This window comes from Arachis duranensis, chromosome 4, assembly GCF_000817695.3.
Source record: "Arachis duranensis cultivar V14167 chromosome 4, aradu.V14167.gnm2.J7QH, whole genome shotgun sequence".
NCBI classification, from domain to species: Eukaryota; Viridiplantae; Streptophyta; class Magnoliopsida; order Fabales; family Fabaceae; genus Arachis; species Arachis duranensis.
Genome location: NC_029775.3, coordinates 6,661,235 through 6,687,531, shown reverse-complemented (window position 1 = coordinate 6,687,531; position 26,297 = coordinate 6,661,235). Strand labels below are relative to the sequence as shown.

Sequence of the window (26,297 nt, the reverse complement as noted above, 5' to 3'; positions counted from 1 at the left end):
AATGAAAAGCAGAATATAGTTTTTTTTTTGAAAAATAATATATATTTAAATTTTTAGTCATATAAAAAATTAAAGAAATAATTAAAAGAATAAACTACAACTCAAAATTAGTACTCTCTCTCTCAGCTTAGAAAAAACCTATTACCTAATAAGAAAACTCAAGGTTTTGGGCATGGCAACAAGGTCCATATAGTCATATACCTTTCTTTTCTTTCTTTCTTTCTTTGATGTCCTTTTCTAAGACTTATCATCATTCTCATCCCATTTGACCTGTAATCTGTCTGGTAAAGAAAGAAAGAGAAAGAAGAAAAAAATGTGGACCAAATATGATATTGAAAACTTTGTTTGATGTTTTTTAATTACATACTGAGTTTAGCTTGAAAAAATTAATAATGAGGCTTTTTCTTTTCTTTAGTGAGAGGGAAAAAAAATAATATAATAGAAGTGGTCATGTTCATGTAGGGTGTTGCAATATTATTTGGCTGTCAAAGCCTGACAAGTTATAATTATTTTATTATTATTACTTTCTAGCTAGGTATATGGGTAGCTAGGTAAAATATAGTTTGGCACCATGTGAAGTGAGTAATTATAGACAAACATTATATTACATTATTACATTAAATCTTTAAATGTTATTAACTTATTATTGGCCTTATTGTTGTGCTAAGGGGTGAAGCTTCAGAGAAGTCAGTTTATTATGACACAGCATATTTTGAGAATATTCCACAAAATAGGACAAATTAAAAGCACCTTTTTTTTTTGTTAAGCATCTGTTTTTGGTATGCATTTTTCAAAACCTTTTTTTTTTTGGTACAATAGTCCAATCTAAATATGGGCCAAGTTATTACTGGATCCAAGTTTTAGCCCAATAAAGAACTCAGAGAATATTTAAAAAAAAAACATAAGGGTATTCATTTCATCATGCATGAATCATGATAATTGGAAATCACCGAGATTAATGTTTCGGTAAGCATGATTAAAATTTATAATTCATAATAATAACTATAATTATGATTTTGTTAGATCATTGCAAGTGGTAGACAGAATAATTTCTTCTGTACGTTCTCATGACTTTGTGGCAAATTTTGGTGTCTTCTATTCAAGAAGTAAATTTGGTGCTATAACAATACAAGGGAAAAAAAAAGTTATGATAATACTATTGCACAGAGTGTTACAATATTGCCTTAGATAGCTTGGTTTTGTGAGGGTTATTTATTTATTTATTTTTTCATTGACTAATTAAGAGAGGAGAGATATGTTAAAGCACTAAAGAGATGATAAAACAAATAGTAATATTTTTTTGGTGAATAAAACAAATAGTAATATTAATCAATTATAGTAATTAGTAAGTGTACATTTTAATTAGTTATTAAAATTAATTATTAATATATAATATATGTTAAAATATAAATATATGTTGTATGCATTTATACATAAAAATATTGATAACTGATTTTAATATTTAAATAACTTTTTTAAATATTAATAGGTCATTATTATTGGAGATAAATAGATCAGTCATAAATGAATAACTATCATGCAAAATTAATAGAAACTAATCACCAATTAATAATTTGTATAAAAATATAGAATAGTCTCGTAATCACAGAATATAATCAAATTGCATAAAAAATATAACTGAGCTTTATAAATAGTATACTCAAACTTAATTTAATGCTACATTCAAAATATGATGAATAGGAGATTAATCTACCTAATTTAATCTCTGATATGTATCGAATTAGTTTATATATTTTATAATTAAAATAGTAATTGTCAAATAATAAGTCATGAATAATAAGTGTCAAATAATAAGTCATGAATAAATTATTATATATTAAGTATTAAATAATTAGTTTATATATTTTATAATTAAGTGTCAAATAATAAGTTATGAATGAGTTATAACTAAAATGGTATAGTCTTTTTATGAAGTTATAGATTTGAGATTTTTTATATAACGAGAATCATATTTGATCAAAAAGTGAACTTATTTGAGACAATTACTTTTTAAATTTACTTTAAAAAAATGGTATACTTCTTTATATATACCTTTTATATCAAATACATGAGTCATTTATCATTTATACTAAGAATAGCATTTTTTTTTGCCAATGAGTAATAGTTCAAATGACATAGTCTTTTCATATTTAACTAAGAGGTTGTGGATTCGAGTCTCTTATCTTTAGTAAAAAAAAATAGCATTTTTTCTAATTTTGTCTTTTGAAAATGAATTATTTTGGAATAAAAAAATAAAAAAAATATACATGTGAGTGAATGAGATTAAAGAAAAGAAATATTTTTAGCACGTGAGTAAATAAAGAGAAGAGAAGAAACTAGAAAGCAGCCAATAGTTGGAAGAAGAAAGGCGAAAGCAGAAAGAAGAAGAAGAAGAAGAAGCATGAACAGTTGCCAGGTTCTATCACGTGAGAATCTGACTCACCTGCTGGATTCCGTGGACACCTTCCTCTTCGACTGCGATGGCGTCATTTGGAAGGGAGATAACCTCATCGACGGCGTTTCTGAAACCCTCGACTTTCTTCGTTCCAAGGGCAAGAAGCTCGTCTTCGTCACCAACAACTCCCTCAAGTCACGTGCTCAGTACGCCCTCAAGTTTCACTTTTTAGGGATTTCTGTTTCCCCGGTACTCTCTACTCTTCACCCTTCTCTTCTTCACTCTCCTCTTCTTTCATTTCATTTCCTCATCTTTCTCTCTTTTGTAGGATGAGATTTTCTCCTCCTCTTTTGCAGCTGCCATGTACTTGAAGCTCTACAATTTCCCTCCTCAAAACAAGGTTTGCTTCCTTCATATTCTAATATCTATTTTTTCTTTCTGCTTCATCTTCTTCTCAATGTTCAGGTTTATGTAATTGGAGGGGATGGTATACTGGAGGAGTTGCGCCTTGCTGGCTTCAATGCGTTCGGTGGTCCGGTAAGTTAAGTTCATCTTCATACTCATCTTTTGCTTGTAAAAGTTTTGATTTTTCGATCGAAGAATGCTAGAGCTCATCAGAATTTTATTGTTTTTGGCCATCAATGTTTAAGGCTTGGTTTAGTAAAGCTTTTCAAAGAGGTGTTTTTGCTTTTTGAAAGCACAAATTCCTCCTTTTGTAGTTCGTAAATTAAAAAGACTATGTACTTATGCATTTTTTAAAAGATAGGGGTACTTTTGAAAGCAACTAAGGAGGAACTTTTCAAAGTTGGCTTGCACTTTTCAAAATTTAGAAGTTTAATATAACCTTATATATTAACTAATTTTCAAATTTAGCGCTTAAATTTATGTCTTTTATAGTATTTTTAAATTTTAAAAGCTATTTTACCAAACGTAATTATTGCTACTTGTGTTTATTAAAAGTAATTTTTAATTTGATTTACCAAACATGAATGCTACACTTTTTAAAAAGTAAAGCTTTACCAAACTAAGCCTAAAAGTATGGAATAAAGAATGTTGTTAGATTACTAGGCTAAAGGTTAACTTGACGGCTAAGTGATAGCTAAAAACAATAAATTCTGATGTCCCAGATTTATCAGTAAAATTGTATCAAAAGATGTTCTTGTGCATGTATGTATTGTTTCAAAGGAAACCCTTACACTAACAGTTTGATTCATGTGATCATATTCAACTCTATTTTGGCTACACTTTCTTAATGCCAAATTGACAATGCATGTTTCAAAAACAAGACATTAACAGAGGGCTGAGAATCACAAGATTGCCTCCCAAGTTATTGTTGCTAAATCATTCAATAATTGCAGGCAGATGCCAATAAAACAGTGGACCTGAAGCAGAACATCTTTTTTGAACACGATAAGAGTGTAATGTAACATCTTCCCCATTGTTCTTTGAGTATCTTCATTGAGACTATGCTTCTGTTTAACTGAGGATTGAGGAGTGCACTCTTGCAGGTTGGGGCTGTAGTGGTTGGCATTGATCCTAACATTAACTATTACAAGCTTCAGTAAGAAAACAATTTCGCTTGTTCTTCTTTTCAGCATTACCTTCTAATTTATATTGTTCCAGACTATTTGAATTTCAAATTCAGAACGTTTGATTACTTAGAAGTTTTAAAGAACTAAACATATGGACTCCTGAGTATATACAATATCAATACCATTTTTTTTCCCGATTAATATTATCATCACAAGATAGATTGATCATATATTGATTGATATTCACCAAAATCCTCTTCGATTTCGATGGTAGAATTAGTTCTATCCACTTTAATTTCTAACCGTGATGTTCAAATTCCATCTAATAGGTATGGAACCCTTTGCATACGTGAGAATCCGGGATGCCTTTTCATTGCTACCAACCGTGATGCAGTTGGACATATGACTGCTTGGCAAGAATGGCCTGGTTCTATCTCTGATTCCATTATCTCACACAGTGGAATTAGTTTGCTATCTTATTGTATGACCCCATAATGGTTAAAAGTTGGATTTCAGGTGCTGGGTGTATGGTTGCTGCTATGTGTGGATCAACCCAGAAGGAGCCTATAGTAGTTGGAAAACCATCAACCTTTATGATGGACTTTTTACTCCAGAAGTAAGAGTTAAAATATGCTTGAATTAATTGATTTTGATGGCAGGGACTTTCTTGTTTTACTTTTCCCTCCTCAGCATATAACCCACTCTTTCAAGCAGATTCAACGTAAGTTGCTCCAAGATGTGCATGGTGGGCGATAGACTAGATACCGATATATTGTTTGGACAGAATGCTGGTTGCAAAACTCTTCTTGTTCTATCTGGTAAGGGAACTTACCTTTTTTTCTGCATCATAGACTCATAAGTTATCAAACACTTGTATTAAATCATAAACTCTCATGAGTTTACATGTTTAGGTTTCATACTCTTATGAGCTTACAAGAGTTTTATGATTCAAATTTACCTAAGTGAACTCTTTGAGTTTGATAACCTTTGCATACACTTAACTCAACCACATAAGTCATTCATGAAATGTTACAACTACTGTTGTTGTGGTAACAGGTTGCACAACTCAATCAGCTCTGCAAGATCCTTCAAATAATATTCACCCTGATTTTTACACAAGCAAGATTTCTGATATGCTTGACTTATTGGAAGCATAAGATTTTTCTCTTTCCAATTCAGATGACACTATAATTGTTGTTCTCCCATGTAGATTAATAATAAGCATGGGATATTTTTTTGGGAAGATTTTAATGGCATGAACATTTAATAGTTATTATTGAGCGGTACTCAGATTATGCTGTAGCATAAGTAGTCACTGTTATAACATAAGATAGGAGGCTCATAGTGAGAGCAATATGCTGCTCAAAATAGCATTGATTTTTATGGCTGTAGACCATCAAGACAAAACTTCGAGTGAATAACCATAATAGAAAGCAAAGGGAATCTCCTTTCTTCCCTAACTATGTATTTTCCTTAAAAATTTTGAGGGATGAAGAAAGAGAGATGAATAATGACCCTATGATCTTCCACCAATTTCAAACCTCCCCAATGTAATTGATATTAATGGGGATAAATGTACTATTTAGTATTTAGAGTAATTACCCAAATGAGTTTCAAAGATTTTAAAAGTAGATATTTTAGTTCTAAAAAAAATTAATACAAAGATCAATCTTCAAGATTTTATTTTGATAGACAAATCAGTTTACAGTATATTTTATGGTGGAATAATTACTCAAATCAGACTCCAAAAATTTTAGAAGTAGACATTTTAGTCCCCAAATAAAATTAATACATAAATTAATTTTTAACATTTTTCCTTGTCAAGCATAATAGTCTCCTTATTTATTTTACTGTTATTATATGTGTTAGGCATAATAGTCTCCCTGATTTATTTTACTGTTAATATACGTCAATTTTTATTATTATTAGTTTAGTTTTGTGTATGTGGATGATGACACTAGCATATTGACACACTCTTTTTGTTGGAATCAAGCAAGGTAAATAATGATGTTTTGAAATTCAAATTAAAATATTTTCTTTTAATACTAACATGTTTTTTTAAAATAGGATATTCTCGAATTATTGTTGACAATTTGACATTATGTATATGGAATTAAGTTGTAAATTTGACACTTTTTTTGTTAACATGATTTTTGCACACATTATAAATAAGAGAAAAATAATCTATGTGCTACATGCATATGCATGTGTATGTTAAGTTAGTCTAATTATGAAGTAAAAATTTAGTTAGCTTTTTGAGTTAATTGATAATTTAGTGATTAAGCTGAGATAAGTGAAAATAGAAGAATAATTTTGATTATACTTAATTCATAGCTATCATATCAAGTTAAATTAAATACAAAAATATCAAATAGTTTTAACATTTGTTGTTGTTGGATTTGAAATTGTGTATGTAGTGAGGATGGTTCAATAATTATTTCTTTTCTTGAAAAAATACTTTATTAGAAATCAAATAGGTTAAATTTAACTTTAAAAATTAATTTGATTATAATATTTACTAATATTTTTTTCTAATAAATACTTGAAAAATTTAGTGAGTCATACTGAAAAATAGATGAAAAATTATTATGTTTGACGTAAAAAAACATTGGAAATTGATCTATGTAAAATTAAAAGTTGATTTATCTATCGAAGTAAAACCTTATAAATATGTTTGTGTATTAATTTTTATTAGAGTCTAAAATATCTATTTTTAAAATTCTTTGGAACTGAGTCAGATAATTATTCTAATATTTACTATGGCAGAATTATCAATCTAGATTCCATTATCATGTATAAAATCCAAGTTTGTAAAGCTATTATAATTCAGCTCCCACCAATGAGAATGGCGTTGATAATGATTTTATGGTGGTTGTGATCTAGGATTGACATTTTATTGAGGCTAAAATTTTAATAATATTTTTTATAAAAAAATATTCTCATTCAATTTTTTAAATTTCAATCCCATTTTTGCTTCTTGTTACTTCGATTGATATAGTTATCACTACGGTGATTCAGTCATTGATGGTGTATGGGTACTGCAACCGTCACCTAAGGGGGAGATTGGGGGAATGGAGTGGGACAACAACTTGGATCTGAGCGAGGAAGAGAAAGAGGAGAGAGCGTTCGACCTCACTGATGCAGCCACCGATGATTTTCCTCTCACGTTTTCCGTCGAGAACCTTCTTCTCCAGACAAAGCCAATTTGGATCGACGGAGAATAACTCGACAGGAAAAATGACACAGGGGTCATTGGCGAAAATGTCAAAGTAGACAAGGACCACTTCATTGTCGGAGGGGCGAAGGCGGTCAATGGCAAAATTGTTAAAGTGGACAAGGACGATTTTAGTGTTAGAGGGGAGGGGGGTCAATCACCTTCAACACTCATTTCTTATTCACTAATCTATTATTTTCTTCATCTAGTTACTCTATAAAATGTCTAGAATTCTATTGTATTCATTATGATAGTGAATTACTATATAATCATAATGGATCTATTATTCAACCAATATTTGTATACATGTCACTTGAAGTGGATAGTCTAACAAATTTAAAGAATTTTATAGTGCATATCATTCAGCAAGTATAAAGAAAAAATATGAAAAAAAACCTATTATAGAGATCCGACAAAAGTGAACGACATTTTATTTTACAAGAGGTATAATTGTATTATTTTTAGCATTTACTAAATTTTTATAGTTGTTTTTATACTTCGTAGATGTAATTTTTTATTATTATTTTATTATTTGACCATAATATTTTATATTTTGTGCGAATTAGGTATCGGTTACGTGATAACAAAAACTTATATCTTATAAAGATTTAATACAGCGTTGACCAAATGTCCATTTGTTGGAGTTATTTGTGTTTCTAATCGATTTGTGTGGATGGATCTCTATGGATGCTGGTGATGAAATCCAATCAGGTGGGGCAATAAAAAAAAAATTTAGAAAGACGATAGTTGACCTTAACATGTCACCAGAGAATAATCAAGAGGGGTCAAATGTCAATGATTTTGATAATGGTATGACGCAAGCAGATTTTTTAAGCTATGAAGGTTCTGAGATTAGAAATCCAATGATAGATTTGTACCAAGTTAACCTAATGACGGTGAAGATGCAGATGTTGAACCGATAAAAATTCCGAATGGAGAGGAGGAGTAGATGAACTAATTCATTGATAGAGGTCTGGCGTTGACACAAACTACGATTTTTCAACTATATGATTGGTCAGATCATTTTTTCACGCTGAATCTTGAGGTAATAACTCGAGATTACTCGTTTAGTCAAGGAGGCTCTGCGAATGATCCCACCAAAAATTTTGAAATTGGGCAACAATATGAAAACAAGGAAGAAGTTATTATATAGGTCTAGATGTATAGCATTAAGAGGGCCGTGGAGTATAAGATAATAAAAAGTAACCAATTGAAATATGATATGAAGTGCATTCAATTTGAAAAGGATTGTAAATAGAATGTGCATATATCTTATCGCCAAAAATAAAAAATACTTTTTTATTTTTTATTACGAGACTGGATATTTTTTTATTTTTTTCTCAAATTATTTTTTTGAGTATAATTTTTTACCATATAATTTTACATTGGAACGAAAAAAATATTAAACAATAAAAAAATATATTTGACGAAACAATTAAAAAAAACTGAGAAAATTCCTTCCCACTTACTATTGCTAGGCTCTCAAATTCTATACATATGAATTGAAAAAAAAAATGAAAAAGCACGTTTAAGAATGTTTTCTTTTATTATTTATTAAATGCTTTATTTTTACGAAAAAAATTTGTCAAACATACTTAAAAGAGGCTAATTATTTTATATGAGATTGACATGTGAGTTACACTGAGTTATGGAGTATTGAAAGAATATACACTGTTGTGATGACGTTTAATTTTTAGTTTTAGTGAAAAGAAATTGGACCGTCCGATTTTATTGGAGAGAGAGATACAAATCAGACGGTCTGATTTGTGTAGAGTATAATTTTGTGGGTATTGAAATATGATCCAGAATTTTCTGCACAAATTTTTTTTTTGAAATTAAAAATGGAGATGATTGTGGGGTTAGAGAGCAAACAGAGAGAGATTTGTATGTGAGGGTGAAAATGATGCTGCTAGGAGGGAGTAACATTCCAAAGGTTATTGGAAGCATCGAAGCCAATCGGAGTCCAACTGTATGCGTGTCATATGGAGCTAATACACAAATTAGATCCAGAATTTCCTGTACCGTCTGCTATGTGGAGTCAGTATACAAATTGAATCTAGAATTTTTTGTACCGTCTGTACTCGATCCGTTCGATTACAGTACCTCCAATCAGATAATCCCATTTATCTTGCGTAGTCTTCATATCTTGATAAAATACGATATACCTCCATAACTTTGCTATACACTAACTCTCTCTCCATATTAAAATTAAAAAGTTCACCAAAAGAATTAAAAATTGATTTTTAATAAGTTTTTTATCAAATTCATTTTCATGTGTCAAAAGTGTAATTCTCCACCTTCCCTTCCAGTATTTGGTATTTTACACTTGAGTAGTTTGGCACGACCAAGATGCAATGGATGCAAAACAAAGTAGAATAGCTCTACATAAAAGCAATATTTAAAAAAGCGTGCCACGTGAACCATACGGAACATAAATTAATCCTTGCTTTGATTTGATGATAGATAGGTTAAGCAATAGTCACTTGTAAACAATACACCATGACCACACGATTCATCATCTGTCAACAAAATAGTGACTTGGGATTAATCTGAACCACTCATTTATTTGGAAATAAAAATATGAGATCCAACACCCAAAATGTTAGCAAGTATCTAATAAAAAACAATCTGATTCTCATTCCTCGTGGAATGCAAGCTGCGAACAAACGAAACGAGGGCATCGTGGGAGAATCTTCGTCCTCCTCACATCATCCAATCAGATACTACTAACACGAGGAAAACCTTCCAATAGCAGATTAACACGTGTCACCTCACTTCACTTCATGCTCCAACTTCTAGATTTTAGTTTCCACCTAATTTCATATAATAAATAAATTAAGGTAAAATATCAGATGTATTCAATTTTATTTAAAATTAATAGTTAAAAATCTTAAATAATTTAATTAATTTAATTAAATTTTTATTTAATAATTCTTAATTATTAACTTTACGTGAAGTTAATTGCATATAAATTTTCACTCTAAATTAATTTATACCTAGTTTCATAAGTATACTACTTAAAAATTGCATTCAAACCCTAATATCTCAAAATTATTTATAAGTTAAAGTATCCAAATATTAGTCACATAAATAATTATTTTTAAAAAACGATTATGAATAATAATTAACATAAGTTTAATTTTTCAGCATTGCAAACACACTTTCAAGTTTCTATCAATTATGAATTAGTTTTTCAAAAGCCTTTTTGTCTAAACAATATTTTTTATCATTACCTTACTAACCTTGTAATTTGTAGTGAATATTATCACCGATGCCTTCCATTAATGAGAAGAGCAAAAATCAAAACAATCTCCTTACGTTATCAATAATATTTTTGATAATTTTTATTTATTACTGTATTTAATAAAAATATATTTTTTATAATTATATTTAATAAAAATATTTTTATAAATAGACTTAAGATGCTAGATGATACATGGATCCTTTAAAAGAAATTAAGAAAGGTCTAATAATTAAATCTTAAAAATGGAAAACAAAAATGTTGCGTACATACCTTTATACTTCACTTGAATTGGGTTAGATAAATAAGATTCCTCATAAGTCATAATAGAGTTAGAAATTAGTAGATAATCATTGGCCGGTAAATTAGGGCGAGTTTTCCTTAAAAAAAAAAACCAAAAAATATTATTGGTAATTAAATTGAGGGGTAAACCACGAAAATACATTTGAAGTATTTTTTTGTTAAACAAAATGCTTTTGCATTTTATTCTTAACAAAAATATATTTAAATAATTTAAAAATATGATAAAAATATTCTATCATAATGAGAAGTTTATTCCGTTTTTTTGCACATTTGGCATCTTTTTAGGTTTTTAAATAATTTAAAAATATTTTATTGATAATAAAATTTAAAAGAAAATTTTTTATAGATTAGTAGTTTTTAGTAAATAACAAATAAATTTTATTAAATTATGTGTATAAATTTTAAAAAATTTAGATACAAAATATATTAATTTATGTGGATAAACTTTTAATAAATATATCTATAAATTATATATTTTTTATGTATAAAATGTTAATAAATATGTATGTAAATTATTGTTAATTAAATACTAATAAAAAATAATAATATTTACTGATGAGATAGTATCGTCTAATTTACCTAATTGGAGTGTAGTTTTGATCGAGTGTTGTACCCTAAATTGAGAGAAAAAGGAAAATAAAAAAAAGAGAGAGATGGCAAAAATGGTAAATTATATGGAAAGTGCGGAGGATTTCAAAAAAAGAAGGTAAGAACTAAGAAGATGATAAATGCGGTAACAAAGCGTGTGTTGAGGTCCCTTCATCACTCTCACGAAGCTCTCTGTACTTCCACCACGCTTTTCGTTCCTCTTCTTCTTCTCTTCCCTCCCCCTTCCCTCTCTCTCTCTCTCTTCCTATATTTATAAATCAATTCCAATCGCAAATTTCACTTCTTCTTATTTATAAACTCAAAAGCGCTACCTTTTTTATTTTTATCCATTCTTTTTTCTCCAATGGCGGATCTCAAGTCAACATTCCTCAATGTCTACTCCGTTCTCAAATCCGAGCTCCTCAACGACCCCGCTTTCGAGTTCTCCGATGATGCTCGCCAATGGATCGACCGGGTAATCATTCCCCTTCTTCTCAATAAACTTGTGCCTTTCATTCATCTCTTTATTGCATTTGTTTTGTTGACGCGGGATCCTGAATCTTAATAGCGTGATTCAAATTGGGGGCAAAAATTTGTTCTTTTTGTGGAAGTGAAATGAATGTGGAGTTTAATTGCATAATTAGAATGTACGGCGCGCATTAGATTAACTCAATGTTAACACGATTGTACTATACCGTACTATGGTTGAGATTATTGATGAGTTCCATTAATATGATTGCTGTCGTAGTTGTAGTGACCCCACTAGCAATATAGCTAAATGAGATTGTTGGTTGAATTTACCTAATAATTGATGGGTATCTTATATAGCTGCCGTATCCACCAAGATATGGGGCTCTCTTTTTCTGGTTGCCGGAACATTTATATTTTATTTGCTAAGATCGTGTTTAATTTGAAGAATTCTACTTAAAATTGATATTTAATTGTTCAAGGATTTATATATAGTCTTCAGAATTTAAGCATCCCTTGAGCATTCTGTTAAAGCCTTAGAGGAGGGAATCCTGTATGATGCAAATCTGCATGGCAAAAACTTATTCCAACAATGCTGTGCGGTCTTTTACAAATTGTGACATGGTCAGAGAATGGCTTTATTTCTTGTGGAAACTTTGAATGGGTTCTATTACTCTGATGGCACTGTTATGATTTTTCATGAGTTACTAATTGTAGTTCTCCCTTAGTCCAACCATATTTGCGTTGTGTATGCCACGGTTCTAAGCGTGCATGTTTGCATAGATGATCTTTTCTACTTTTCGTTATTGTTTCTTTGAAATATGGATGCATGTTCTGATCAGTTACTTAGTGTTTTGTGCTCTTAACTTATTGCAGATGCTAGACTACAATGTGCCTGGAGGTGGGACTTGAGAATTTCATTTAAGTTTGTTCTGAGCAAATTTTCAGTTTATTGTAACTGTTCCCCTCTAGGAAAGGAAAGGGGTGTACAGGAAACATTTCGAAAGAGATAAGCGTCATTGAATTAAAGATGGATGATAACTTTACATTGCAGGGAAGCTAAACCGTGGATTGTCCGTTATTGACAGCTACAAATTGTTAAAAGAAGGGGAGGCGCTAACTGATGATGAAATATTCCTTGCTAGTGCTCTTGGTTGGTGTATTGAATGGGTATGGCAATCTGGAACTTTTACTTTTGTAGTTTAACCATTACAGCCGAATTTTTCTGTGATGTATTTGAGGAAACTTACTATTTTCTGCCAATGAATGTTGCAGCTTCAGGCATATTTTCTAGTTCTTGACGACATTATGGACAACTCTCACACACGGCGTGGTCAGCCATGCTGGTTCAGAGTACCCAAGGTTTGAAACCAAGTAAACATGTGTTATCTTGATATCCTTTTTATCCTGTTGTGATAAAGCAAATGACATCTTGTTACTTTGTGGTGAAGGTTGGACTGATTGCAGCAAATGATGGAGTTCTACTACGAAATCATATTCCACGTATTCTTAAGAATCACTTCAAGGGAAAGCCATATTACGTGGATCTTCTTGATCTGTTTAATGAGGTTGTACAGATACCAAAGTTTGGATGATGTGAGTACCCTCTTGATATGTGCTAAAACTTGCTTATCTTGACTTTATGTTAGGTTGAGTTTCAAACTGCTTCAGGACAGATGATTGATCTGATCACTACACTTGAAGGAGAAAAAGACCTATCCAAATACACATTAACGCTGTGAGTCCCCAGAAACTAAGAAAATGGTGTGGTAAAAATTATTATTCATGAACCTCTTTTCCAACAAACATATGATACAGGGTTATATGTGACTATAATAACTGTGAAGCAGTAGAAATTCTTTCTTCTGTATTACAAACATCATATCCTCTTTTTATAGAATAAAATGATGGATACCTTGTGAATTGTGATTTTGCTTCACAGCAAATATTTGTGTGAGTGCTGCTTGAGATCTTCGAAAGACCTTAGCCAAATTCTTTTGCCGGGCATATCCCTTCCATATGTTATATTTATGCTTACATGTTTTGGCAGTTTCAAAATCAATACTAATAACTAATAGATTAACATCTTTTGCAGTCATCGTCGTATTGTTCAGTACAAGACTGCCTATTATTCGTTTTACCTTCCGGTAAGTATTATATCTTGATACATTTTTATCTTTCCTCCACAATTTAGATTTCTTACTTGCCCTTTTTCTGTAAGATACCAAGGACAATTGATTGTTCACACCATATATTTCACTGCTAGAACTTATATTTTCTGATTGTTCATGAAAAAGCAGACATAACATCCGTAATTTCTGTTCAGTTCGAACTTTGAAATCACTTCTTTTATCTTTTCTTTTCCTTTCATGCAATGTATGGCAATCTTTCACTTAAAGCATTTGTTATACTTAAATATAGGTCTGTTATTTAGCTTTTCATATTTGTCTGTCTTACACAGGTTGCATGCGCATTGCTCATGGCGGGTGAAAATTTGGATAACCATGTTGATGTAAAGAACATTCTTGTTGAGATGGGAACATACTTTCAAGTACAGGTAATATTTTTTAGCATGACTCTGCACTGTTGAGTCTTGAAGTTTCTTTTAAAAGCTGCATTGTACCTATCTTCTTTCTTTCCCTTCTTTTTTCAGGATGATTATTTGGATTGCTTTGGTGATCCCGAAACAATTGGGAAGGTAAGCATGCTTAATAATTGATGCTGGAAATATAATCTTCTGAACCTCATTCTAGTTATCTATGGAACCAGATTGGTACTGATATTGAAGACTTCAAGTGCTCTTGGTTGGTTGTGAAAGCGTTGGAACTTAGCAATGAACAACAAAAGAAAATTTTATATGTTAGTCTGCAACCTTTTTGTTTTCTCTCTCTGCCTTCCTTTCTCTTTCCCGTGATTAAACTGGGAAAATTACTCATTTGTTTTCATGGTTTATAGGAACATTATGGGAAGCCTGATCCAGCAAATGTGGCTAAAGTGAAGGCCCTGTATAACGAGCTAAATCTTCAGGTTTGAACCTCATTTACAGCTAGCTTTCATTATCAATTCATAGTCAACAAAAAATGGGTTCAATTTCAATGTAAGAGTATCATCCAATTAGGTGCTACCTCGTAGATAAAAGCAATTTCTTTGAATTCAATGAGTGTGGAAATTAACTGCTTTATTCGACGTGGTAGAAACTGATTGGATAACAGTGTAAAACTTTTTATCATTGACCATGCATCGAAATCAAACTCATTATTTATTTACATATAATTGGACATGAACAATGAACAATAGGGTGTATTTGAGGAGTATGAGAGCCAGAGCTATCAGAAGATTGTAAATTCCATTGAAGCTCATCCTAGCAAAGCAGTGCAAGCTGTGCTCAAGTCTTTTTTGGCTAAAATTTACAAGAGGCAGAAGTAGGGACCCCCCCCTAACATGCAAGGCCCAACATTGTTTTAAAATGCAATAGAATCAATAGTGTCTTCATTCTAGTCTTTGATTTCTTCTCTCTCATGGCGTAGAGCTTTTCAAATATCAAACTTGTATTTTTTCCTAGTTATTAATTTATCACATCATCATTATTCATTTCTAATTTTCTACTATCTTCTTTGTTGTTCACTCAGAGTGGAATAACTTGGTTCAATCTAGATAAGATTAGTTCTAGAAATCAAGTGAATTCTAAAGGATCGGTAGCTCTAAGAAAAATACAAAGTAAAAACAGAAAATAAAATTTTATCATATTTAGTAAATCAAATGCGTCCTAAATAAAATTATAAATAAACTTGAAGTCTGAAGAACGCGTCAAGCAAGATTGAAGCTTGCGGCCACTCGTTTTCAATCAACGCTGACTCCATAAAAGTGTCACATGCAACGCAATTCCATTCATGAAATGAAAAGTGTTATAAGAATAGTAAGAATTGTGCTGTTTGTATATTATAATTCACATTTAGATTAGTTATATAGGACTTCTCTTACGTAATATGTCATATATAAACGTATTTGGGTGTAATAATAATATAATATATATTTAAAGTATTCCATTCTATACCATCCATGTGGATTAAAAAAAAAACACAGAAATATCTTCCAAACAATTATTCAAACATCAATCACCTTGTTTTTTTTTTTTACGATATTTCCTAATTCGACAGGTTAATGATTAATTCGCTATAGGTTAATGATTTCCATTTAAGGGTTTGTTGTTTGCTGGCCAATGAGTTAATGTATGCACAAGACAGAATTTAAATTTCTACTTATTTAAGTGAACTAGTGAGCTAACCACTAAATTAACTCAACTTGGTTATATTTTTATTTGTCTTACGTGAAATATTTTTTAGTAAATAAAAATTAAAATCTAATTTATTTTATCATAAAAGTTTTAGTATTATGTTATAAATTATAAATAAAAATGAGTTAAAATATATTTTTAAAATACATATTAAAAAAACTAAAAATAATAACTTTAAAATATTTTTTATGTATTTATTTCTTTAAAAGTTTATTAAAACTATAAAAAAAATATTTTTTCAATAATTTGTTTTTCTTTTACTTCTTTTAATTAACAGAGCACATTTTAACCCAAACATTCAAGGGCATGGTCGCCCAGGTGGCGTAGGTGCCCCCCATTTTGGACCCATTAACTGCATTTGACATTGGATACGCATAACTCAAATGTCATCTCCATTTTTCAGCAGGTAACAGAAAAGGGAAAGCCTTCATTCATTGGCACTTAATTTTATATTTTTTTTTTATAGGCTTTAGCAACTTAGTCTCTTAATTATTAAAGAGACCCCAGAAGGTGTTGGATATTGGTATGCATGTCTTTTTTAAAGAAATGGTCTTCTCCTTAATAAAATGACAACTATGTAATGTATTATTTTCATATTAAATGTTTGATTATTATATACAAGAACATATGCATTTTATATAAGGGAATGGTAATGGTTTCAACATAAATTAAGCATAGTCATCATTAAAAATGTAGTACATGGAAAAGAAAAAAAAAAAGATTAATGGTGGTTGTGAATTGTGACGGTTGCCAAAAAAATTCCCAAGAAAATGGGCTCAAGAAACAAATATTGGTAATATATCATAAAGAAAATTCAGTCATATTACACTTGTATATAAAAAATATTATATTAAGATAAAAACTTAGGTCGACTTCATATGAAGTTGATATCTGAGAGTCGTTAAATAATTTGATTGATTTGACTAAATTTTTATCCAACAGATCTTAGATATCAACTTCACGTTCACCTAAATTTCTACCTTATATTAATTATTAATATAATATAAAATTTATATTAAAACATATGGTGATAGTTATTAAATCAGTTACTAATATAAAATTTATAACTGATTTAATAATTAATTGTTTGTATATGCATCATTTTTTTATATTTCTTAAAAGAATATATCTAAAAATATATCATAAGCTTAATGAATTTAAAGTGTGGATTCCCTTAAATTAATAAAAGAAATGGTGGTTGTGATTTCTTTCAGTTTGGAAGGTCAAGTAGTCCAACCCTTTACGCGCAGTGTCAATAACAATTAACAAGTTTAATTAATTAATTAATTAATTAATACGGGACAAATTTATAAAAATTCAAGAAACGAAAGCGAAAAAAAGGTACAAAATTTTATGACAAAGTGCATTTACTTTTCTAAGTTACAAGTTTTGATTTTGCAAATCCCTCTTCACTTTCCATTCAATTTCCTTCTTTTTAATTTTATCCTTGAAAAACCCATTTTTCTTTCTTCTGTTTTCTACTATCATTCAATCATTCAGTTAATTGCGGTCTGCTACAGGTTCAATCATTGTCTCTCTAATTATCCACTCCTAAAAAAAATCTTCTTTTTCATTTCTTTTTCCCTTCAATTTCTGCTTCCCAAACTTGTTGACAATCTTTTTCTTCTTCTTTCACGTTTTTTTCTTTCTTCAAGTTTCAACCATTCATCATGCTGAGTTTGCAATTCAGAATGAAATTGTAATAGTTTTTTTTTCTCTGATTCATAGGTTAGTTTTTCTTTTTCTGTTCATTGAGTTTGACTTGTGTTGATCAATTTCAATTTGGGATTTTTTATGTTCTAATAATTTTTTTCTTTTCACTTCCATTAGTTCATTCCACTCAAATCTTCAGTACATTTTTCTTCTCCTTGTGCTTACGCTGCATTACCCTTTTGGAAGATCTTTCTGGGGTGCTCTGTAATTGAAAAAAGTTCACATTTTAGTTCTCAAGATTCAAGTACCCTTTTGAGTTTTTTGGCTGCTCAATGAAGCTTGTGGTTCGTGTGATTGAGGCAAAGAACTTGCCACCGACGGATCCTAATGGGTTGAGTGACCCATACGTGAGGTTGCAGTTGGGGAAGCAGAGGCACAAGACCAAGGTGATCAAGAAATGCTTGAATCCAAGGTGGGATGAAGAATTTAGCTTTAGGGTTGATGACCTCAATGAAGAGCTTGTGATCTCTGTCATGGATGAAGACAAGTTCTTCAATGATGACTTTGTTGGTCAGCTCAAGGTTCCAATGTCACTTGTCTTTGAAGAGGAGATCAAGTCCCTTGGCACTGCTTGGTACTCTTTGCAACCAAAGACCAAGAAGATCAAGAACAAAGAAGCTGGTGTGTAATGCTTGCTAAACTCTTATTTTTATTGTAGTTTGTGTGATAGTTTAGTAACTTACTTTCCCTAGTGATTATGCGGCTATGTCCCCTTCCTCATTGTTGTGATATTGATTTTGAAGTTTTAATTTATAGTATGTTAGTTGGTGGAAATTGCATCATGACTGATTCGACATTTAGAAACTGTAAGAGAGTTGTGTTTCTGTGGTTGTCTCCATTGTCCTAGTTTTTAGGTGGACATAAAATTGCAAAAAATTTTGTCCCAGGATAAGATGCTTTTGTGTTGTTCTTATTTTCCTTAGAGGTTTGTGTTTTCTATTGTCTATATATTTCTGTCTCGAAACAGTTACCAAACTTGGCCATACGACGATCTTGCCTCTCAATGGGCCATTTGTTCAAGTTTTTTAGGAAAACAATGTGCTAACTACCTATGATTTTGTGCCATTTATATCATTTTTCTTGCCAGGTGAGATTCGTTTGAGTATATATTTTCAACAGAAGAATGCAGCTGTGGATTCATATGGTAATGGTGATCAATTATCACATCCAAGAAAGTCGGCTGATGGAGCCACTGATTCACCTTCAAGGTCTTCTGCTGCCTCAAGCTCGTCTTCTCCTTCAAGGGAAGAAACTACATCTTCTAAGGAAGAGAAGTCTAGTGCACAGAAAACACTCACAGGAAGAATTGCTCAAATTTTTAATAAAGGTTCTTCGGATATGCCTTCAACCCCATCCCGCAGAAGCATTGACTCAGAGCAATTTGAAATCATTAAAGAAGAAGTCAGTGAGATCAAGACTGAAGATGCGTTGTCTAACAAAACATTTGAAGAAGCTATGAGTAAAATTCAATCTGCAGATCAAGAAAGTGAAATTCCTAGCAATTTTTCAGGAGGGTTGCTTGTTGATCAACATTATATGACTGCACCCAAAGACTTGAACACATTGCTGTTTTCGACTGATTCAAATTTTCTCAAGTCATTGGCAGAGGTACAGGGTTCTACAGAACTTCAAGTAGGACCTTGGAAGTTTGAGAATGGTGGGGATTGCTTGAAAAGATTAGTTAGTTACACCAAGGCTCCCAGCAAATTAATTAAGGCTGTCAAAGCCTTTGAGGAACACACGTACTTAAAAGCCGATGGGAAGAACTTTGCTGTTTTGGCCAGTGTCAGTACTCCCGAAGTCATGTATGGGAGCACCTTTAAGGTAGAGCTACTCTATTTGATCACTCCTGGACCAGAGTTGCCGTCGGGAGAGCAGTGTTCCCATCTCGTCATATCGTGGCGAATGAATTTCTTGCAAAGTACCATGATGAAAGGAATGATAGAAAATGGGGCTAGGCAGGGTATGAAGGAAAGCTTTGATCAATATGCAACTTTGTTATCTCAGATGGTTAAACCTGTTGATATGAAGGACCTTAGTTCGAGTAAGGAACAAGCTCTAGCATCATTACAAGCGGAGCCGCAGTCAGATTGGAAGCTGGCAGTGCAGTATTTTGCTAACTTCATAGTGCTGTCGACAGTGCTCATGGGGTTATATGTCCTTGTCCACATTTGGCTGTCTGCACCGAGTACAATTCAAGGGCTTGAGTTTGTTGGTCTTGACTTGCCAGATTCGGTTGGTGAATTGGTTGTTTGTGCAGTCCTTGTTCTTCAATGTGAACGCATGCTGGGTTTAATCTCACGCTTTATTCAGGCCAGAGCACAAAAGGGTAATCTCATAAAGAAAAGATTGATATGCTTCTCAGTTCTCATGTAGTCAATTTCGCTGTCCACAGAGTTACTTAATGATGAGACCATTCGGTTGTTTTCCTAATGTTTTTGGATATTTTTTGCATATTTAGTGTTGATACGTCTGTGCTTATATAGACTTATTTTTTGGCTTTAAAATATTAGGTAGTGATCATGGGATAAAAGCACAAGGAGATGGATGGCTACTAACTGTTGCCTTGATTGAAGGAAGCAATTTAGCTTCTGTTGATTCCAGTGCCTTCTCTGATCCATATGTTGTGTTCACTTGCAATGGGAAAACAAGAACGAGCTCAATCAAGTTCCAGAAATCCAATCCTTTATGGAATGGTGAATATCATCATGGCATTGTTTATCATTTTCTGTGCTAATGAATGAAATTGAAATCTTGGCAGAAATTATTGTATGACTAGTCAGTTTTTTGATGTTTAGAACATTGTCTATCTAATCTATGCAGAAATATTTGAATTCGATGCTATGGATGATCCTCCTTCTGTGCTGGATGTGGAAGTTTATGATTTCGATGGACCCTTCGATGAAGCTGTATCGCTAGGACATGCTGAAATCAATTTTCTTAAAGCAAACATCTCAGATCTTGCTGACATATGGGTTCCACTTGAAGGAAAGTTGGCTCTGGCATGTCAATCGAAGTTGCACTTAAGAATTTACTTGGACAACACTAGAGGAGCCAATGTTGCGAAAGACTACTTAAGTAAAATGGAGAAAGAAGTGGGCAAGAAGGTAAGTTAAGACTGTTTTGTATTGTCGTTTTTGTATCGTACTCGTGTTTTGTCACACTTCTTTCTGGCTTATTTGTTCTAAATTGAAAATGTGCAGATTAATTTGCGGTCTCCTCAGACAAATTCAGCCTTTCAGAAACTCTTTGGGCTTCCGCCAGAGGAATTTCTCATCAATGACTTTACCTGTCATTTAAAAAGAAAAATGCCACTTCAGGTGTGATTTTTCTGTTCAATTTCATGTTAACTTTTTTATTGTGGTAGTAGATGGCACAGGATTGTTTAATATTACCTCATCACATTGTCGATGTTTATTTGTAGGGTCGCCTATTCCTTTCAGCAAGAATAATTGGATTCCACGCCAATTTGTTTGGAAACAAGACAAAGTTCTTTTTTCTTTGGGAGGATATTGAAGACATTCAGGTCATCCCCGCGACATTTTCATCAATGGGGAGTCCGGTAGTTGTCATAACTCTTCGACCGGGTAGAGGTATGGATGCAAGGCATGGTGCCAGGACACAAGATGAACAAGGCAGGCTGAAGTTCCATTTCCAGTCCTTTGTGTCTTTCAATGTTGCACACAGGTAGACAATGGAAATATCAGGCAATGTCCTTTCGTTTAATTTGATCCTCATTTAGAATCAAACGTAGTTTCTTCTCAACTGCCACTATTCTCAATACTGATTTTCTTGGTCACGTAACATCTCAAAAATGTGTATCCATATGGTATGGGATGATATGATAACTGCATTCAATAAATTATTAATTCAATAAATTATTGGTCATGTAACATCTCAAAAATGTGTATCCATATGATATCCTGTGTAACTAATAAATTATTTCGCCTCTGATGTAGGACTATCATGGCTCTGTGTAAAGCCAGATCCCTCAGTCCTGAACAGAAAGTTCAGCTAGTTGAAGAAGAATCCGAAACCAAAACCCTTGCTAGTGAAGAAAGCGGAACATTCCTTGGCATGCATGATGTTAGCATGTCTGAGATTCATTCTTGCACTTTTCCAATTCCTGTAACCCCTCTCTCTCTTTGTCTAAGATATGCATTTCTATTGATTTGTCATTGATTCTGAATTCAGATTTTTGTGTTTGATTATTTTGTTTCATTTCTTCCCCCCCTTCAATCGATTCAGGCCAGTTTTTTCATGGAGATATTTAGTGGCCGTGAGTTGGACCGTCGGGTCATGGAAAAATCTGGTTGCCTAAACTATTCCTATACCCCTTGGGTATCCGAGGACAAGGAAGTCTTTGAAAGGGCAATATATTACAAATTTGAGAAGCGTGTTTCGCGTTATAAAGGTGAAGTGACAAGCACTCAGCAGAGATCTCCTCTTCCAGATGGAAAGGGTTGGCTTGTGGAAGAGGTTATGAACTTCCATGGAATTCCACTTGGTGACTATTTTAGTGTGAGTATTTGTTTCTCGGCTTTCGGTGCCTAGTTGCTATATCTTTGTTTTCTGTGACTTACCTGTTTTCGCCTCCGGAAAACCCTGAATTGCAATGTATACTAATATTCTGCAGGTGCACCTTCGATACCAAGTCGAGGATTTACCGGCAAAAGCAAAGGGATGTAAAGTTGTTGTAGCCTATGGAGTTGAATGGCTGAAAAGCACTAAGCATCAGAAAAGAATCACAAAGAACATTGTACAAAATCTGCAGGAACGTTTAAATTTGATGTCCACCGTAGCCGAGAGGGAGCTTGTAGCGAAATAACAAACGAGTCTCTGAACAAGCAAGCATGGGAGGTAGCTGTTATTCCCGCGTCGAAAAATATTTTTTCACAATTCATCAATTCATGAACTTGGAGCAGAATTTATATGATGGATCATATCATAAAGGGTGCATATGATTTGTGCATTCTGGGTTCTTAACTGCATTGAATATCAGTGAAACTAACCTTGATAGTGGAGATTGATGTTACTTGTCTTTAGGAAGTTTTGAATCAGAGATATGATGATGCTGAGATTTGAGATGCTTTTCCAACCAGATTTTCTGATTGGTTCTCCCATTGTAAATGACTAGTTTTGACTATTTAGAATTTAGATGATTTAATTGATAGCAGAATACATAGGTTACAATTTACATATATAGCAATTGTTGTAACCATTGTTTTAGGCCTCTCAGAACACCATGATATGAAGGCACATATCCTATAGCAGCTATAGTCAGTTTCTCTCATATATTGATTTGTTAAACACATTCATAATGAGATTACTTTTTAGACATTGATTTTTTATAATCTGGTATAACATTCTTCTTTAATTTTGGGTTTGAATCTAAAAAACTAACTACTCAAAGTTTGGATTCAAAAGGGATAGAACTAATTTAATTTTCATAAAATCAATCTTGTATTATTACATCAACAAAATTAATTAATTTTTAAATTTGTTATTAAAAAATTATTTAAATATATAAATTTAGTTGGATGATCATATAATTTTTTTTATACTTTAATGTATAACAATCCAAAAAGTTTAAACATAAAAATAAAATTAAATGATATGTTTAAAATGTTATGTGTATACTGAATAGAAGAAATAAGGCATTTCCAACGCTCTACTACAGATGTAACATCATATAATAATTTAATAAGAAAAATAAAAAGTAAAATGCTCATCAATTAGGAAGTGAGAATTTATTAAAGCTCTTTCTGCAGCTTCAAAGTTGTTTAGTTTACAGCGAAATTTTGACTTCTAATAGATACAAAATAATATAAAATTGAACACTACTCAAATGCACTCGCTATATATTTTGTAAAGAGAAAAAACAATATGAAAGATTTCTTCTAACTAACTCTATAAGATGATGTGAATAAGGATATTGTTATTGTTATTTTACTTCAATTACAATTCTAGAGACGCATATATAGTATCTCTATGCTATAACTTCAACGAATAAGAATAAAATTCTTTGACAAAAACTCCTTACTAAACATTTTGAGTTCTCTCCCATTAAAACTCATTTATTTTACTTCCTAAAATTACTATTATCCTTCTTTTATTCTCACAATTCTCCACCTCGGTCACAATTTGAAATCTACTTAAATTTTGGACGATCAAAGTATGGTATTCGTATCCCCATGCCTAACATGAAACAACATTGAAAAATTCTAAACTGTGTTGGAACTTGCTTTCTGACACTACTTTAGTCAGTATGTCTGCGAGATTTTCATCTGTGTGTACTTTTACAAGAGAAATGTTGCTTTCTGTATAACATCACGCACAAAGTGATATCTTACATCAATATGCTTGGTACGAGTATGATGAACCTGATTTTTAGCCAAATGAATTGCACTTTGACTATCACAACTCAAATTCATGCAATCTTGCTGAAACCTCAAATCATCTAGAAGATCCCATCCGTAGCCACAATGCTTCTTTCACCCTTTCTGCTACTGCCATGTACTCAGCCTCTGTAGTAGATAGTGTCACTATAGCTTGTAACATCGATCGTCAACTAACTGAAGCACCTTGTAATTTATATACATAACCAGTCGTAGAACGTCTTCTGTGTAGATCACCAGCATAATCAGAATCAACAAAGCCGCTGATTTGACATGATTTTTCACTAAAGTATAAACCTATATCAATGGTACCCTTCAAGTACTTTAATATCCACTTGACTGCTTCCCAGTGTGCCTTACCCGGATTTGTCATGAACCTGTTAACAATACTGACTGCTTGTGAAATATCTGGGTGTGTACCATGGTTCTAAAAATCGGACCGGATCGGCCGGTTCAACCGGAAAAACCGGGAACCGGTTACCTAGCCGGTCCGGATAACCTCAAAAAAACCGAATAGCAAAGAACCGGTCAAAAAACCGGTCGAACCGGCAGTTAACCGGCGAGCTGGAAGAACCGTCCGATTTTTTGGCGGTTCAGTGGTTTGATAATTCAAAAGCCAAACGACGTCGTTTTGGCTATTTAAAAAAAAAACTGGCGGAACCTAACCGGCTAACCCTAATCATCACTCAGCATTCAGCAACACCAACACCCAAGCTCCCAAGTCCCAGCACCCAGCCTCCCCTTTCTTCCCCCCTCACCCACCATTCACCAAGGCCAGCAGCGCCACCGCCCACCAAGCTCCAGAGACCAGATTCCAGAGCGCTCTTCAGTCACCACTCGCCACCCAACAGCGCTCCTCAGTCACCACTCGCCACCCAGAAGCCGCGACCACCACCACGTTGAGGCCGCCTCCTCGTCGCCGAACCGAGCCCGCCTCTCATTCGCCGGTAAAACTGATTTTCTTGTCTTCTTGATTTTCTTGTCTTCTGAGCTCGCCTGTTCTGTTTGAACATGCTTCCTAGTTCCTCTGTTTTTGCTGCTTCATGAATGTTCAATCTGTTTTTGCTGCTTCTGTTTGCTGCTTCATGAATCTTCAATCTATTTTTGCTGCTTCTATTTGCTGCTTCATGAATCTATTTTTCAATCCAGTTTTGTTGCTTCTGTTTGCTTCAGTGACGAGTATAGGGGTAATTCATGATTCATCCATTGTTTGCTTCTATTTTTTTGCCATTTTGTTCTTATTGCTTCTTGCCTTTGGTGTTTGATTTGGATCTGATGCTTTACTGTAACAAATTATGCAGCATTGCAGCTCATTCAAAATTTTTCAGATTCTGCCGCAACAGATTTTTTTTGCATTAATTTTCAAAATAATTTGGTTTTGTTCAAGAGTTTACAATTTTTATGGTTGGGGGATATTTTTCTTTGATTCATCATTCATGTGCTTTTGCCTTTCAAGTTTCCCTAGCTGGCTGGCTTTGTGGTATCATAGAATTTGTGGCTATGTGCCTTACTTTTATTTTCTTCATGGAGCTTTTTGCACTCTGGCTTTTGTTTTTAGTCTTTTTCATATTGTGGCCATTGTTTTTAATCCAGTTTTGTTGCTTCTGTTTGCTGCTTCATGAATCTGTTTTTCAATCCAGTTTTGTTGCTTCTATTTGCTGGTTCATGAATATTCTCAGTTGATTTCTGTGACTGTCAAGCTGCATGAAGTTGATTTCTTGTCTTTGATTTTCTTATTGTTATAGATGGAACAATCACAAAGTAACTCACAGCCACAAGATAATGCTGTTCAAAATTCTCAAACTGGTTCATCCAGAAGTAAATCTGATCCAGCTTGGCAGTATTTTACAGTGAAGTATGACAAAAATAACAAGGCTCAATATACATGTATTTTCTGCTTGAATACTTACAATGGAGGGGGGATATATTCAAAGAGGAGGAACCGATTAGAGCATCAAAGGCTAGTGACATTGTTTATGTCACTTATAATCTACGCCTTCAATCTAGAATGCATCGCAAGAAGAAGAATTATGATCCAATTGACATTCAAAGCATTGACACAGTAAATTTTTGGGTAATGCCGGATGAAGATGATTCTGAATTTACTAATGGAGACATCGAAGGCATTGAAAATTTAATTTATATGGATAA

General features: G+C 32.6%; 3 protein-coding genes across 4 annotated transcripts; all 3 read left to right on the top strand.

Annotated features, from left to right (window-relative positions):
- Positions 1 to 2,402: 2,402 nt before the first annotated feature.
- Positions 2,403 to 5,387, top strand: LOC107483041 (phosphoglycolate phosphatase 2; the record flags this gene model as incomplete). Its single annotated transcript, XM_016103642.2, is given in 9 exon segments — positions 2,403 to 2,644; positions 2,724 to 2,795; positions 2,861 to 2,932; positions 3,754 to 3,813; positions 3,904 to 3,956; positions 4,257 to 4,354; positions 4,444 to 4,543; positions 4,642 to 4,745; positions 4,984 to 5,387. Coding segments are annotated over 9 exon segments (902 nt in total), but the record flags the coding sequence as incomplete, so codon positions are not given.
- Positions 5,388 to 11,416: 6,029 nt separating this feature from the next.
- On the top strand, positions 11,417 to 15,307 carry LOC107483040 (farnesyl pyrophosphate synthase 1). Of its 2 annotated transcripts, XM_016103641.3 has the most exons (12): positions 11,418 to 11,748; positions 12,618 to 12,642; positions 12,796 to 12,911; positions 13,017 to 13,103; positions 13,193 to 13,309; positions 13,391 to 13,479; positions 13,837 to 13,888; positions 14,203 to 14,298; positions 14,395 to 14,439; positions 14,511 to 14,600; positions 14,697 to 14,768; positions 15,039 to 15,307. In XM_016103641.3, the coding sequence occupies exons 1-12, from the start codon at positions 11,638 to 11,640 to the stop codon at positions 15,165 to 15,167; spliced, it is 1,029 nt and encodes a 342-aa protein (XP_015959127.1). In that variant the 5' UTR covers positions 11,418 to 11,637; the 3' UTR covers positions 15,168 to 15,307. The 2 variants fall into 2 exon arrangements, with proteins under 2 accessions (XP_020995618.1, XP_015959127.1); XM_021139959.2 differs by lacking the exon at positions 12,618 to 12,642 and having other exon boundaries at positions 11,417 to 11,748.
- Positions 15,308 to 17,425: 2,118 nt separating this feature from the next.
- Positions 17,426 to 23,125, top strand: LOC107483038 (C2 and GRAM domain-containing protein At1g03370). Its single transcript, XM_016103640.3, has 9 exons — positions 17,426 to 18,369; positions 18,836 to 20,077; positions 20,262 to 20,444; positions 20,572 to 20,855; positions 20,952 to 21,068; positions 21,173 to 21,435; positions 21,708 to 21,876; positions 21,997 to 22,269; positions 22,385 to 23,125. The coding sequence occupies exons 1-9, from the start codon at positions 18,021 to 18,023 to the stop codon at positions 22,574 to 22,576; spliced, it is 3,072 nt and encodes a 1,023-aa protein (XP_015959126.1). The 5' UTR covers positions 17,426 to 18,020; the 3' UTR covers positions 22,577 to 23,125.
- The last annotated feature ends 3,172 nt before the right edge of the window (positions 23,126 to 26,297 follow it).

Bases quoted from the DNA above. Each gene is read 5' to 3' on its own strand.
- LOC107483040 (XM_016103641.3), top strand. From the start codon at position 11,638: ATGGCGGATCTCAAGTCAACATTCCTCAATGTCTACTCCGTTCTCAAA. The intron at 11,749-12,617 runs GTAATCATTCCC...AACTTATTGCAG, and splicing joins CTCGCCAATGGATCGACCGG to ATGCTAGACTACAATGTGCC. The intron at 12,643-12,795 runs GTGGGACTTGAG...TTTACATTGCAG, and splicing joins AGACTACAATGTGCCTGGAG to GGAAGCTAAACCGTGGATTG.
- LOC107483038 (XM_016103640.3), top strand. From the start codon at position 18,021: ATGAAGCTTGTGGTTCGTGTGATTGAGGCAAAGAACTTGCCACCGACG. The intron at 20,856-20,951 runs GTAAGTTAAGAC...GAAAATGTGCAG, and splicing joins AGAAAGAAGTGGGCAAGAAG to ATTAATTTGCGGTCTCCTCA. The intron at 21,877-21,996 runs GTAACCCCTCTC...CAATCGATTCAG, and splicing joins CTTGCACTTTTCCAATTCCT to GCCAGTTTTTTCATGGAGAT.